The sequence below is a fragment of the Populus euphratica genome, unplaced genomic scaffold (genome assembly GCF_000495115.2).
Source record: "Populus euphratica unplaced genomic scaffold, PopEup_1.0 scaffold6.1, whole genome shotgun sequence".
NCBI classification, from domain to species: Eukaryota; Viridiplantae; Streptophyta; class Magnoliopsida; order Malpighiales; family Salicaceae; genus Populus; species Populus euphratica.
In genome coordinates, this window is record NW_011499849.1 from 3,422,647 (window position 1) to 3,438,282 (window position 15,636).

The window sequence follows — 15,636 nt, forward strand, 5'->3', positions numbered from 1 at the left end:
ACTGGAGGCTTACATGGTCGTTAACTTCAGGGCCCGTGGGATTAGTCGTGGTGCGCGCAAGCTGGCCCGGACACCCACGTTAATCTAAAAAAAAATTATAAAGCAAACTCCTTGATTCCAAATCTTTACCTTGGTTACCATCTAAATAATTACTTAGTTTTCTTCCTAGCATAGGAATTGATGTCAGGCAATCTGTTTCCTAGCGTGCAAGTTGAATCATGTGAAAAGTCTTTTTTTTAAGAAATAACATGAATTAGTATATAATAAATCGATCAATTATTTAAATAATGTAAGTTACAAATCAAGCATGTACAAAGACAATTCCCTCGGCGAGGAGTCTGGGCTAGCTTCGTCTCCCATCTCATGGTATTCCTCGAAGGGGATAGCGTACAGATATTATTTGCAGTTGTGTTTTACCCTCAAGACAGGCATAGTTACGTACGACTCCTACATCTGTATTTTATGTTTTTTTTTTTTTTTTCCAGTCGAGCAGTGAAAAAAAAAAAAAGGGGGGGAGCCCTTCACTTCAAGAACATGTTACGTGCTCCCCCGTCAGGGAACTTGCCTTCAACCCAGGCCAATTCGAAGAGTTAGGCATAGACATGTGAATCAGAATAAATTAAGTCAACAATCTCTTCCGGGTCCCTTTTATCCGGGCTTTTTTTCCCCCTATCCCAAGGCCGGTGCACACCTACTTCCCCATGTTTTCATGTCTGCTGTTAGTGTCTGTTTTTTTTTTTTCATATTTAAAAAGTATTTTTAATTTTTAATTTTTTAAAATATTAATATTAAAAATAAAAAATATATTATTATAATACTTTTCTAATAAAAATCAAAATAAAAAGTAATTGGTGTTGTAATAATAAACATATAAAAAAATATTTAGAAGTACAGTAGTTATTAATTTTAAAAGTGTTTTTTATTTTGAAATACATTAAAATAATAATTTTTTTATTAACATAAGTAATCCAAAAATATCATATAAATTAATTTAAAAAATAAAAAAAATTAATTTTTTTTAAACACAAAAACAAATACAAAAGATTTGCTAAGGCAGTGTTACGGACTATCATAACGGGTGGTCCCACTAGTTCATATCCTTCAATCACCATTTTATCGCAATAGAGTTCTCCAAACAACAATTCTTTGGTCATTTAATTTGCTCAAAATAGGATCGATGGAACTGGACAAGGATTGAAGAGATGCTAACAGCCATGGATATATTTTAGGGATTCGGACTTTGAAACCAGGGAGATCCCGGATCACTACAGTACCGCTCTAATCTATATTATTTCTAAATAAAAAACTTATCATACTCTTAATAAATAAATAAAAAGCACGCTCTTTATATTTTTCACATATTTGAATAAAAAAATAAAAGAATAATTATTTTTTAAAAAAATTGTATAAGAAATTAACAATAACAAAATAGGTTTTATTATTGTTGAGCATATTTTAAGAAGATTTTGTAAATTAAATTAATTTATAATCATTCTTAAAAGAATGGCTAATATTACCGTAGAAAAAAAGTTATGATCTTATTTAAAAGCTATGGAATAAGTATATATATTTTTACTTATTTAAAAGCTATGGAAAAAGTATTTAACTGTTAAATCTCATGTCATGCATTACTGGACCTGAAATGCTGGACTCGGGCATCTAATCTTAAAAAATAGATGTGGTTGGGCTAGGAAGTCATGCATGCGTGCCTAATTTTCTTTCCTTTTTTTTTTTTATAAAAAAAATAGACAACTCATCATATGCTTTAACATATAACATGTATTCACTGATTATTTATTTATCAACTTTGATGTTTAAAAAACCGAAGCCTAAGTTTTGAGACCCTATAAATTTATTTTCAATATGTTTTCATATAAAAAAAATACTTCAATAACATCTTGAAACTTTAATAACCTGAAATTCAACCCTGAAACATAATTTAATCATTTTAAAAACAAAAATTCAATTTGAAATTAAAAACCTTTACAAGTTCTGAGCTATTTTTTTCATTGTTGGTGGGTAAAATAATTTCAATTGAACTCTTATATCTTAAATGAATTTATTGACACCAAAATTAGACATTGATATAATCCTTTCTCTCCTATCTTTCTTTTAAAGCAGCTTTTCCTTTTGTCTTTCGATATAAAAAAACTGAAACATAAAAACAATGAAGTTTATGATTAAAAAATAAAATTCTAAAACAATAAGGGCTGAATATGCATAAATTAAGACTTTAATAATCAAATTAATTTTTTTACACCTTTTGAACAGCGGGAATAAAAAAGGCTTTGTTTTTGGTTAATTTTGGTATTTTTCCTTCTAATTTTGTTTAGAAATATAACCTCAAAGTTTATTTCATAACATCAACCTTTAATTCAACATCATAATATTCTCATGCCCTTTCATAGTTTGTTGTCAATAAGTGCTCTATGAAAGAGGATACAATAATAAACAGCAAAACCTAGACTCGTGGCCATGCTAGGTCGCACCTCTCAAGTTTTAGCATAAAAAAGGATGTGTGTTTGACGTATTTAAAGAAGTGAAAACAATTCATGACTCGGGATATACATCTAATTTAGTTAAATAAACTGATGTAATTTAATTAAATGATAAAAATAAGTAATAAAAATAAATGGATCAAATAAATAAAAAATGTTCTTATAAGAATCTGAAAAAAAATCATCCAAAAAAAAAGCAATGAAGCTTATTTCCTGTTCAACCTAACACAAATAAACAAATTAAAAAATAAATTGAATTGAGTTAACTCCAATGAAATGCTAAATTTTCAATTTAGTTCATTAGACTTGAATAAATTAAGAAACAATAAAAAAATAATAAAGTATAATTCTTAACAAATAAAATATAAAAGGATGAATTAAAAACAATAAAAGAGACAAAGTAAAAATGCTAGCAAACTGGATAAGATAATCATATCTTATATTTTGAATCATGAAATTAAAATAATTGAATAAAAAAATGTGAGAAAAAAATTGAAGTTAAGTTCTAAAACCTTTTCTGTTTTGCTATTTCTGTCAAGGGGTTATGATAGATGACCACAGGAGCAGAGAAAGGCCCATCGTTCGTGGATTGAAAAGAACTACACGGAGTGTAGGCCTACCAAAGCATTCGAATTGGTGAACAAGGCCCAGAAACTGGTCCACCAGCCCAGCTCCCGGACTAACAGCAAGGGCTGATTCAATTCTGGTAAATTAATATAAAGGCACCACCTCATGGAGGAGGTCCAGTGAAAAGGGAAAAACTACTGTTATTAGAACCTCTCAGTGCACCTTAAAGTTCTTGCCTCGATGTCCTATCATTTTTCAGTTCAATGATTCCAGTGCAATGGGAAAGCGGAAAATCACATGGTTGATAGCAGCTTTTGTTACATTACGAGCGTCACATGAATAATTTATAAATAGAAGCTTGCAAGGGGAAAGTGAACAGCATACTTGTATCCTTGCATGTAACAGAGTAATCAATGTCAACTTGCTACTATTGTCTCCCTCGAATACCACCTATTTGTACCTATCGTCTTCAAAATCCAAGGCTCACCGGTCATCTGAACAGAAAAATAGCAAATCTCCCTATATCAGCTTCTGTGCCCGACCTAGTTATTTCAGGATACACTACTCAAAAAAGAATCACTACACCCACTTACTTAGATAATATGCTTATATACAAAATGATCAATGTGCAACTGATGTTAGAGGAGGAAGTACACCCACTTACTAAGATAATATGCTTATATACAAAATGATCAATGTGCAACTGATAGTAGAGGAGGAAGTAGAATGGCATAAAGCACAGATACTTCCTCCCGAGTTTTTTCCTTCCACTTCCTAGCTGCCTAAATCTTTTGTACCAAGCCCTGATTACCTTCAGATTCTAGGTCTCGCAACAAAGCAATTGAGTCGAAGTACTCATCTGATGATATGGTCAAACAACTTGAATCATCTGAACTCGAAGAGGGTGATGCTGGATTGTCAAGATCCAGCAGTTCCAAGTAATCACCTCTGGAAAAATAATAAATTTCAGGTGGATTTGCAACCAGGAGTTTTGGAGGTATTCCTGTCGCAGCCAACTTTCCAGTGTCATTCTCCTTCTCCACGTACAGAAACACTAGAATTCAGTATAAAAGGAAGCCAATATATGGAGGAAACACATACACACACGAACATGCTAACATTTTTCTCTAGTGTCCTATGTTACCAACAAAGAACAAAAAAACAAAGAGGGCTCTGTTACAGGTATACTCCAAGCAACAGGTATCCGGTCCAAAAGGAAAAATGAAAATCAAATTCACCAAGCAGACATGAACAAAGGCCACAATCAAAGTGGCGCCTCAGGTTTGCTCGTGGAACCATTGTTTGTATTGGCAGGAGTCCTTGGACCAAATGATTTTTTCCAGTGAATGTGGGTATCACTGTCAATATGGGGGCTAGCAATCAGCTGCTTTTCATGGTCTAGAACTCGTTCACCGCCAAGAGATACTCTGCATTAGGAGCTGGCTACCTGTAAAATGTCCAGCCAAACTGGCAGGTTGATAGGAGAAAGGATATAAAATACTGATGTTAACCAATAAGCAGAAGGGTTGCATATTATATCAAGTACCTTAGCCTTGCCTTTTTCACTCCGTGCCTTCTGATCTGTCCAGTACTCTTGCATCACTCACTCAGTTTTACGCTCATGAGGCACTTGGCCTTCAAAAAATTCAGGGTTGATTCTCCTGCCAATGGTGAAAGAGTTCATTTCATATTAATGGAAGTACATGTCTATCGGGTTGTAACACTGTCCATTTTAGTTTATACTTTAATCATCATTCAATTCGACATGAACAATACAGGCTAAGAAGAGCAAAGGCAAGAGATTAAAAAAAACAACTTTTTTCCCCATCCTTGCAGGAAAAAATCTTAAGTCGAAATAGAGATACCAGTTAACCCTCCTATCAGTTCAAAAGAAGAAGAACACACCAAGATTGGTGAAAAGATTGTTGGCAGGGGGGCATTGTCATTGAACTAGGCTTACAATATATTACATAATTCTCTTGTTTCAAAATCCATGATCTGAGGACAAGGAAACTTTGTTTACTGATAGGTAAATGCAAGAACCACACATGACACACCAGAGATCAGTTTGACTATACATATGAGCTCCAAGCTAGGTGAGATTGACTAATGGGACTTTAGATTATACCAAGTCATGTTTTCGGCCAAATTTTCTGTAACTTGCAACTCTGAATCACCGTAGCTGCAAATCTGAAGCAGGATCAATAAAAAAAAAAGGGAAAAGAATTGCAGGGGAACAAAAAGTTTCAAAGCTTTACATGATATAATTTTGAAAGGTTCCATATAATCAAAATCCAAAACCAAATTCAAAGAAAATATACCCCTTGACTTAAGCAAGATTATCAAGATTTTCTGTTGGAAACCCAAGCAAACCGGAAGTTGCCACCAAGTGACTAGTGAAACTTTTGATTTTCAGGACACATAGCAGCAGAAGCTGTTTCCGTTTTACTCCATTTTTAATAAATCAAACAAATGGTTTGCCAGATTTACAACAGAGAAAGATCAACAAAACAGAACCAGAAATATTAATAATAAAAAAAATTACCTGGTATGCTTGCAAGAGCATCCAGCATTGAATCTGTATCACAAAATCAAAACCCCGTTATCAAGTTCAAGGAAAACAAAGTTCTTAACAGACAATCAAAACCTTTTATTCTCTGTTTTCAGTGTCCAAGGAAACGGTGTAAAACAAAAAGATCATCCAAAAGCATAATATGTTATCTCCACTCTATCCATTCTCTTTGTTAACATGAGACGGGGCCCTGTTGCTTTTGAATTAAGAAACGCCACAACAGAATTTGTTTTCGTTTCTCTTCCATTTCTCAATTCTCTTCCCTTTTTTCTTTGTTTCCTCACTATCACACCTCCCTCTCTCTTATAATGTCATCAAAGAATATTCTCTGTGGGACTCGTGGAGTCAGAACTTTGTAAAAACAACGACTGTTACGTTGAGAATGAACCCGAGTCATAGCTATTTTGGTAATAGAAATTATTTTTAAAAGTATATATTTTTTAAAAATATATTGAAATTTTTTTTGAATTTTTTATATTAATAAAATAACAAATAAATTAATTTGAAATAAATAAATAAATATTTTTTTTCTAACTCTTTTAAAATACAAAAATAACCGAGTATTGTCACATCATTTACATTAGAGGTATTTTTAAAACCCAAACATGAACCCTATTTTTTTTAGCAAAGCATAGAGAAAAGGAGAGCAGATGGGAAGGCCTCTAGTGAAGAAGCAAAGCGCGGGGGAATTACGTCTTCAAAAAGGGAATTCTTGCTTTGCTATACTTGGTTTCAAGGGCTTCAAGCATTTTTAGACTTAATGTCGATGAATGACACAACATTAGGCAAAATTCACACTCTTTTAAGAGGGTTTTGAGGGAGCTGAAAGGCAAGAATAGGAACAAAGTGTATGATACAATCTACTCAATCAAGGTTTGAAGAACTATTAGAGGAAGGAGGAAGGCTATACGGGGTATTTGAGAACGTAGTAGTGGTTTGCTATTCTAATATTGACGTGGAAGGCAATGTCTGCCTAAACATTCTTGGAGAAGACTGGAAACCTATCCTTTTATATATGATTTTAACTCCGCATCTATCCTCCCTTTTCCTTCTTCACTTTCGTTGTTACATGGCAGGTCTTAAAGCCCCCCCCTCGCTGTTTGCATGGTTGAAATTTCCGAACACCCTCTTGATCCACAATCTTGGACGCGCGTACACGATCTATAATCTTCCCAGAAGAGAGGGTCCTGAGCCTCGCCAAGTCGCAACCACTCCTTCCAATCTAGGATCAAGAGCATTCCAAAGACTCTCTGGTGTAATTAAATGGCCAAATCTGTTAAAATACTTGGAAAGACTAGTAAAACATCCGGGAAAGCTTATGGTGTTTTGCCGTCTATATAAATGGGTAAACACCTCACCTGTTTTCCCCCCCTTTCATTTCCTATCAAATTGTATAATAAATTGTTGATGTGTAAATGTTTCAGTTCAGAAGTAAAGCTTCGTTGGTTTCTAGAGATCTAATCATCCACATGTAAAGGCGAGCAAATTCAATCGTTCGTGGGAAAATTCATGTCGACCTAATTTGGGTAGGTCTAAAATGTCCTTAACATCTAAATATTTTAAAAATATTGTTAAAACTTCGTCATATTGATATTTTTTTTCAAGCAAGATTAAGTTGTTTTAGGTTTTGATTTTAGATTATTCATGGTGTATTTTAAAAGTATTTATAAAAAAATTGATTTTTTTTAAAATTAATATGTTTTTTATATTTTCAAATTATTTTAAAATGTTAATCTTAAAAATAATTTTAAAAAATAAAAAATATTATTAATATATTTTTTTAGTTAAAAAATATTTTAAAAAACAATTACAACTACACTTTTAAATATATATTTAGTTAAGCAAGTATATAAAAATCAACTTCAACCCCTGTGTAGTTTTAGACTCAGGCAATAAAAGAGCTCAATTCAATGGGCCTTTGATTTAATTTGAAATTATTAAAATATTAACAATGTCTGTAGATATATATATTTTTGCAATTAAAGTTGATTTTTAATCTAATCCACGGTGTAGCGCGGTAAACAAACTATGAATTCAATAGTAATTCTTTTATTTTTTCCTTTAATTTTTTTATTTCTGGATTGTCTCTCTTTTTTTTCTCTAATTTCATTAAAGATTCCTTTTATGTTAGAAAATAAGTTAACAGCACTCACACATGTTTTTGTGTTTTAAAAAATCTCCACCGGACCTATAGCCTAGCATGGTCTATAAAATTCTATTTAAGTTTATCAATAAAGTTGACTGGGCCCTCCTGAAAGAACTGGGCTCATCCATCCAATGGCAGAGAAGAAAGAGACACGTTCTCAAATGTTGGGTCCCACCCTCAACGGCTTGGACCCCATGTTTGAATTATTTGGTCATTACAAGACAGGTACGTAAGCGATCACAAACACGCGGCAAGCCCCCCAGCCCCAGCGTCACCGTCACCGTCACCCCTCCTTTTATTTATTTATTATTTAGAAAAAGAAAGAAAGAAAATTCCAACACAACTCCCGTATACTTGGTCTCCTCACTCAAGCGAGCCACAATAATATAAGGTGGCTTGAACTCCTCCCTTCCTTTAATGACTCCTAATTATTATACATACATACATACATATATATATATATATGTATGTATGTATTCATTATAATAATATAAATATTTTATTATGAGGTGGTAATTTTATTATGATATAAATATCTTTTAAGAAATATACAAGGTTATTTTAGTAATTGAATTTTTTAATACACAATAAAATTATTAATACAACCCTTCAATAAAATAATTATATGTGCCTTCCATAAGAATCTTTCTGTGCTTTTATATTAGATAGAACAATATACTTACTGCAATATTCTTACCATTCAAATCTTTTAGCCTTATCTTTAAGGGTTTGCTTATAACTTTACATGATTTGTTTAGTGTTATTGTTGAGTTTTAAAGGTATTTTTGATTTTATACAAATTACAAAAAAAAATTTATTAATTCATGTATTGCAAGTGTGAATTGCTCGATAGCCTTCTAGTAGTGCGTGTGGTTGATTTTGGTTGTTCTATCATATTATTTGATTTATATCGATGTTTTTTTTTTTCTTTAGGTGTCATATGTATAGTAATTTAGTCTGAATTTTTTTTTTCTTTTCTTTTTTTCTTTCTCAAATTGCATGCTAACCATTCAAAAATTCATATCAATCTTTCATTTTATTTTTTCTTTTGATTCATTCCCTCTTCTCTCTCTCTTTTTTTTTCAATTGTTTTATTTACATTAATTATTTCTAATTGGATTTTATTTTTTATTTCATCCCTAGTCATTTGATTTTTTTTATTTGTTTTCATATTTGATCCTTATTTTTTTAATTGCTATTTATTTTGTTTTAAATCATTTTCTAGATTGATTTGTTATTTTTCAATTCCACCTCTAGGCATTATTTTCATTTGATTTTTATGTCAAATGTGGCCCTAATTCTTTTAATTGCTATTTTTTATTATTTTATTTTATTTTATTTTTACAATTCCATCCTTAAACATTTAATTTCATTTTATTTTTATGTAAAATTTAACCCTAATTATTTTAATTGCTATTTTTTTGTATTGCATTGTTTTTATTGATTTTTTTCTTTTAATTTTATCTCTTAAAATTTATTTGATTAAGAATCTTATATCTCTGCTTTTTTAGGTTTACCTTTAAGGAGGTCATTCTAGTTTCATGACTCAAGTAATGAATCAAAAGGATTAATCCATGCCGGTTTATGTCTTTTTCTAAAGTATTTTTTTAATATATCTTTTGGTGATATTTTGTTTTTGCTTTTCTAATTATATGGTCATCCCAATTTCATGTCATAATTCATATATTTTTATTTGTTGACCTAGTTCGTTATCGGGTTCGCTCAAGATTTTTTTAGCTATCTTTTTCCTTGCTTAGACAAGTTTTTAAATTTTATATTTTTAAATGTGCTTATAATAAATTTTTTGGTATGACTTGGGATCTAGAATTTTATAGGTTGTGAGCTTTTAAGGATTAGAACATATTGAGGATGTTTATTCAGTTTGCTTTGTTTTTATAGATGTTTTTAATTCCCCCCCGCCCCCAATGATTTTTTTTTTAAATTTGGTTTTTATTCTTTTAATTAATATTTATTTTATTTGAGATTTATTTTTATTTTTTTCATTAAATTACATCCTATTTTGGTTCATTTTATCAAATTTTATCCTCATTATTTTTGTTGCTTTTACAAGTCTTTTTTGTAATCTTTTTCTATTGATTTCATCATTCAAAACTAAATTGGTTAAAGATTATGCTTCTTGATTGAATTTGGATAAAAAATTTCACAAGATGTGACTTTTAGAAATTAGATCATGTTTAAAAGATTTGCTTTATGGTTTTTTACTTTTTTCTAAATTGATGTTATCTTATTTTTTATCAATTTTTTTCTTTTCTGTATTTCCTTTTATTTTTTTGTTTGATTATATTGGGTTAGCCCTCAATAATTCCTTTTTCTATTTGAACCCTGCTATTTTTTAATTTATAAATAATTTATCATTCTTAAAAATAATTTTCATTCACCCTTTATGATTTTTTAATTTTTCAAGTGTGGTCCTAATTCTTTTAATTTCATTTTATGTTTGCTTGAAATAATTTTTTTATTTTATTTTTATGGATCTCATCTTTATTTGGTTTTTTCCTATAAGATTTTAACCCATCTATTTTTGCTATTCCATTTATTTTACAACTAATTTTTTATTAATAATTTTTTCAACGATTCCATTCTTTAAAATTAAATTAGATGACATTTAAATTTTTTGATTGAACTTAGATTCATGATTTAATAAGTTGAGAGTATTTTAGATTACATTAGATTTGGAAGTTTTGTTTGGATTTGCTTGATTTCTCTTTTTTTTTTTTTAAGTTGATATTTTTTTTTGAAGTTTAACTTTTTTTTTCAGAGATCTCCTTCAATCAGTTTAGTATTAGGTGTTTGATAATCTGAATAGATTCGGATATGATTTTAGTTTTTTGTTTATTTTTTTTGTAAATTTTTAAATTGTCAATTTCACCCATGACTTGATACTTAAATTTTTTTTAACCTATCACCTTTTTTACATTAAAAAAGATTATTTAGTCATGGCAATAGACAAACATATCTAGTTAAAAGAAACTAAAAGGACTCGTGATTTTATTTTAGTTTTATTACTATATACATAGATTAGTTAGCATATAGATTATAATAATTAAATGATGATTTCATCTTTATAAACACAGCACAAAATGATCTTGGAAGTGGTGGTATAATAGTCCTTTTGCTGTTATTTGCACATTGAAATGAGCGATATGCCATTAAAAGCAAGAATTAACGCACTGGTGTGGGCAAGTAAGGTTATTTTTTTACATTTTCACTTTAAATGCATAGTAAAATTACTTTAGTGTATTTAAATTTAAATTATATTTGTCTTGGGTTAAGGGGTTGTTATCTTTCCCTTTCTGTAATTATAAAGTCCAATCATGACAATTTAATAGGTTGACATATATAAAATATTATTTAACTTGAAAAAGTCAGTTACGAGTGAAATTAACGTAAATATTCATGTATGATCCCATGCTTTTCAAATAATACGTACTATGTCTTCCAACGGCCAAACTTTAGCTTCAACGACATTGTTTCAATACTCACGATGTTGCCTCCATTAATGGATGGTGTGTGTAGCAAAAAAAGTCGAGTTTTGTGCCAATGGCAGTTTCTATTTTTCCTTTTATTTTTTCTTCTTTTTTCCTCAGTTTCGAAGCCTTTCCCTGTGTATTTTCAAAGCCACCCTTCAATTTTTTCTTTTTAGATTTGGTTCCTCCTCTTTTTATTGATGTTTTCTTTGATTTAACACTCTTTTGAGTTTTCTACCTTTCGTATTTAATCATTATTCTTTTTATTTTTTTTTTAATAATTTTTTAATTAAATTATTTTTTTAATTGCATCCCTTTATATTTTATATCATTCTCTTAACTGAATTTTTTTTTCAGTTGCTTTATTTAATATTTTATTTTATTTCATCCTATAATATTTTATTGATAGATATTTTATCAACCTTTTAGGTTACAAGTTTAAAGATTGGATCGGATTGACTTAGATTTTTTTTTAAGTTTTTTTTTACAATTAATTTTTACTAATTTCATTCTCATATGAAATTATTTTAATTTTATATATCAGATAACAAGTTTTACGTGTTAACTAAATTTTGCTTAAGCTAATATTTTGTTTTTTAAATTTATTTGTTGTTGTCACTGTATGTATTTTTATTATAATATGAATTTATTTTTATTCTTACCCATATATCCTTACATCTTTTTTAAAGAATGAGATTAGCCCCGTTTGAGATTATTCCTTCTAACAAGTACGCTTTATAAAAATCAAACTTATGTTTTTATTATTTCAGGGATATAACGGTGCTTTAATTATTAAACCAACACTTTATTTATAATCACAATATGAAATTAATCAAGATTTAGCATAGATATCAAATTTCTTTTGTTTTTTAAAAACAAAACCTTCTTCTTCTTTTTTTTTCAGGCTGAAAAAGAGCTTGGCTCGGCCACTAATAGAGTTTGTACCAAAACAATTTCAATCACTTTCTTTTTCAATATAGATTAGGGCACCTTTAATACAAAACCTTTTCATGCATTGATATGAAAAACGCACCCCCACCTCCACCCCCACCAATTTCTCTTCAGTGACTTGACTTTTTCTTTTTTCTGTTTTTTTCCCTTTCTCGTTCATCATAAAACTTTATTAAAATAAATAAAAAAATAAAACAACCCCAACACAGACAGGTTCTTCTACTATACTTCCCAGCCAATTAAACATTTTAAAGCCTCTTCCTCGTGACCTTCTCTTCTCTGCTTCCCGGCTCTTTCCTTTTAGCCGAGAGAGAACTAGAGTTAGAGCGTCTGTAGTAGGGTGGTCTGCTGTCGGAAAATGACGTCAGATGGGGCCACTTCTACATCAGCTGCAGCGGCGGCAACTACGAGGAGGAAGCCGTCGTGGAGGGAGAGAGAGAATAATAGAAGGAGAGAGAGGAGGAGAAGAGCCATAGCTGCAAAAATATTTACTGGGTTAAGGGCTCAAGGGAATTATAATTTGCCTAAATATTGCGACAATAATGAGGTATTGAAAGCTCTCTGTGCTGAGGCTGGTTGGGTTGTTGAAGAGGACGGAACTACTTATCGCAAGGTATGCTACACACACACGCCCTTATTTTTCTTTTCATGGATCTGTACTTGTTGCTTTTGATTCATCTCGTTTTCCCTCCTTTCCTAGTTAGATCAAGCTTCTATCTCAGCTGAACACTCTCTTTTGTATCTGTTTTCATTTTTCTTCTCAAGCTTAAGTGGCACTAGGTTTTGATTTGAAGGCATTGGGGAATTTAAGATTTACAGCTGGTCAATTGAAGCTTAAAATGTTAGTAAAAAAGGGCTTTAATCCGTGTGTCTTTTCTGTTTTAAGAAACTTTAAATTCATCGAATCCAGTCAGTGTGATTAACCGTCACTGATCAATTAAAGAAGATGGTCTTCCTCTGTTTTTAAATCCAGTTAATTAAGCTTGAATTGCTGTTATCTCATTTTAATCACTTGTTGTTTGCTCTATCTGAAACCATTTCACCAGTGTTTAAGGTTTTTATGACCCTTTGTGTTCCATGCTTGATTCATTTTTATTGTCCAGGGACACAGGCCACCTCCAATAGAGATAGTAGGTTCATCAATGAGAGTAACCCCATACTCATCCCAAAATCCGAGTCCGCTATCTTCATCGTTTCCCAGCCCGATTCCTTCCTATCAAGTCAGTCCCTCCTCCTCGTCATTTCCTAGCCCCACTCGTGGTGATAACAATGTCTCTTCTAATCTCCTTCCATTCCTTCAAAGTGCCATTCCGTTGTCTCTTCCTCCTCTCCGAATCTCAAACAGTGCACCTGTAACCCCACCTCTCTCGTCCCCAACCTCAAGAAATCCCAAGCCAATTCCTAACTGGGATTTCATTGCTAAACAATCCATGGCCTCCTTCAGTTACCCTTTCAATGCAGTGTCTGCCCCAGCTAGCCCGACTCACCGTCAGTTTCATGCTCCAGCCACTATACCTGAATGTGACGAGTCTGATTCATCCACCGCTGAGTCTGGTCAGTGGATAAGCTTTCAAAAGTTTGCTCCTTCTGTGGTTGCAGCAATGCCCACCTCTCCTACCTATAATCTTGTGAAACCTGTGGCTCAGCAAATTTTGTCCAACAATCTGGTCAAAGATAATGGAATGTCAATGGATTTTGAGTTTGGTAGCGAACAGGTGAAACCATGGGAAGGAGAGAGGATTCGTGAAGTAGGATTAGATGATCTAGAGCTCACACTTGGAGGTGGCAAGGCTCGGAGTTAGAGTGAACTGGTGCCATGTATCAGTAAAAGTGATGGCAATGAAATGCAGGAATGAAAGTGAAGATATCCTTTTTTCCAGTTTGTGGTTCACAAGCTTGGTCTGGAAGAGCATTTCCTATGCATGGCTTAGTTACTTTGGCAAGAAGTGCATTTCCTTAACCAATCTTGGTTCATGAAAGGAAGTAACTTTTCATGTTTAGTTCTATCGTTATTTAGTTTTTTTTCTTTTACTTATTTGATGATTAAATTTGCCAGTTGAATTGTTTGGAATGTTTCACAAGTATTACATGTAGATATCGTGGGATATTTCTGGGTGTGATCGAGAAGTTTTTTCTATTTGTTATGAACTTTGAAAGAACCTGCTGACAACATAAACCATTTGTTGATGTTTTACTTCATTAAGTTAATGGATGTATCTTGTTACAAACACAACTTTGTATTTCAGTGCAGCTTTCTTTGTCTTTCAAATCTGTTGCCATGGTTACTGTCTGCGATGATCATGATCCTCAGCACATCGCATACTCAGCAAATGAGGCTGGCCTTTGACTGGCATTGCCCGACAAAACCCACGTTCACTCGTGTAGAGATTCATCAATATTAGAACAAGGGAATGAGAATTAGGAGTTTAAATAACGAGGGATGCAGATTATATGAATGGTTGTTACGTAGCAATGTTATCTGCTGTCCAACCAGAGGGGTCTGGTTTCCATCCGTATTTATTTACTTTAAATTTCTATTTCGCTTATCATTTGCACCACATGGCTTCGGTCATCGTGCTATCCTCCAAGCTGAATGCAATTATTCGCCACTACAAAAGATTTCCAGGTTTGGGCGTTGCATCCCCTCATCAAACCCACATGCTTGATCAGTGACTAAATAATGTGAGGGCTTCACCTTCATTTTTTTTCAAATTTTTTTTAGCGTAAGAGGTTGTTTAGAATTATGATTCAAAAGATATTTGCAAAAATTTAATATATATATATTATTTGGTTATGTTGATGATAAAAATAAAAAAATATTTAATATATTTTTAAATAAATTATTAAGCTCCTGGACATCTTTTAAGTTTTAGTAGGCGAAAAAATCATTCGATATAGCTGAAGTTATATTCCTTTATTTCACATAAAAGGGATCTCATTAATAATTTTTATACACTAATTTTTTTTTACATGAGAGGGGAGGAGGATCTCACTGCTCCGATCTTACCTCATAATTTCTTCAAGTTTTAAGGCTGCAATGGCAATAATTTTCTTGGAACTTAATTTTTTCCATGTAATAACAGGCTTCAGCTTAAATTATATATATTACAGGCTTCAGCTTGAGTTATATATGTACATGAGATTCAGCTGAAAAAAACACGATCCTGCTGTAACTCATTTTCATCTCACTCAATCTAATCCAACAACAACCACCTTTCTTCCCTCAAGAAAGAATCTCTAGTTGTCGCCAGAAGGGAAAAAAAGTGCTCACAGAGAATGATTTTTTTTTTTTAATGGATAGAAATGTATTTACCTTTGATTTCTATTTCGTTCATAATTTGCACAAATTGCCATCGTCCCCTGGCAAGAACCTTCATGCAAACTTACTGTTACCTAGAATGCTTGAACACCAAG

General features: G+C 31.8%; 1 protein-coding gene and 1 long non-coding RNA gene across 2 annotated transcripts; one reads left to right on the plus strand and one right to left on the minus strand.

Annotated features, from left to right (window-relative positions):
* Nucleotides 1–4,357: 4,357 nt before the first annotated feature.
* On the minus strand, nt 4,358–5,903 carry LOC105120688 (uncharacterized). The gene is made up of 3 exons (XR_841410.1): nt 5,611–5,903; nt 4,612–4,726; nt 4,358–4,512 (listed from the first exon to the last, which is right to left on the minus strand). It is a non-coding gene; the product is annotated as an uncharacterized LOC105120688 (long non-coding RNA).
* A 6,453-nt stretch (nt 5,904–12,356) lies between these two features.
* On the plus strand, nt 12,357–14,467 carry LOC105120689 (protein BRASSINAZOLE-RESISTANT 1-like). The gene is made up of 2 exons (XM_011018992.1): nt 12,357–12,835; nt 13,326–14,467. The coding sequence occupies exons 1-2, from the start codon at nt 12,581–12,583 to the stop codon at nt 14,022–14,024; spliced, it is 954 nt and encodes a 317-aa protein (XP_011017294.1). The 5' UTR covers nt 12,357–12,580; the 3' UTR covers nt 14,025–14,467.
* The last annotated feature ends 1,169 nt before the right edge of the window (nt 14,468–15,636 follow it).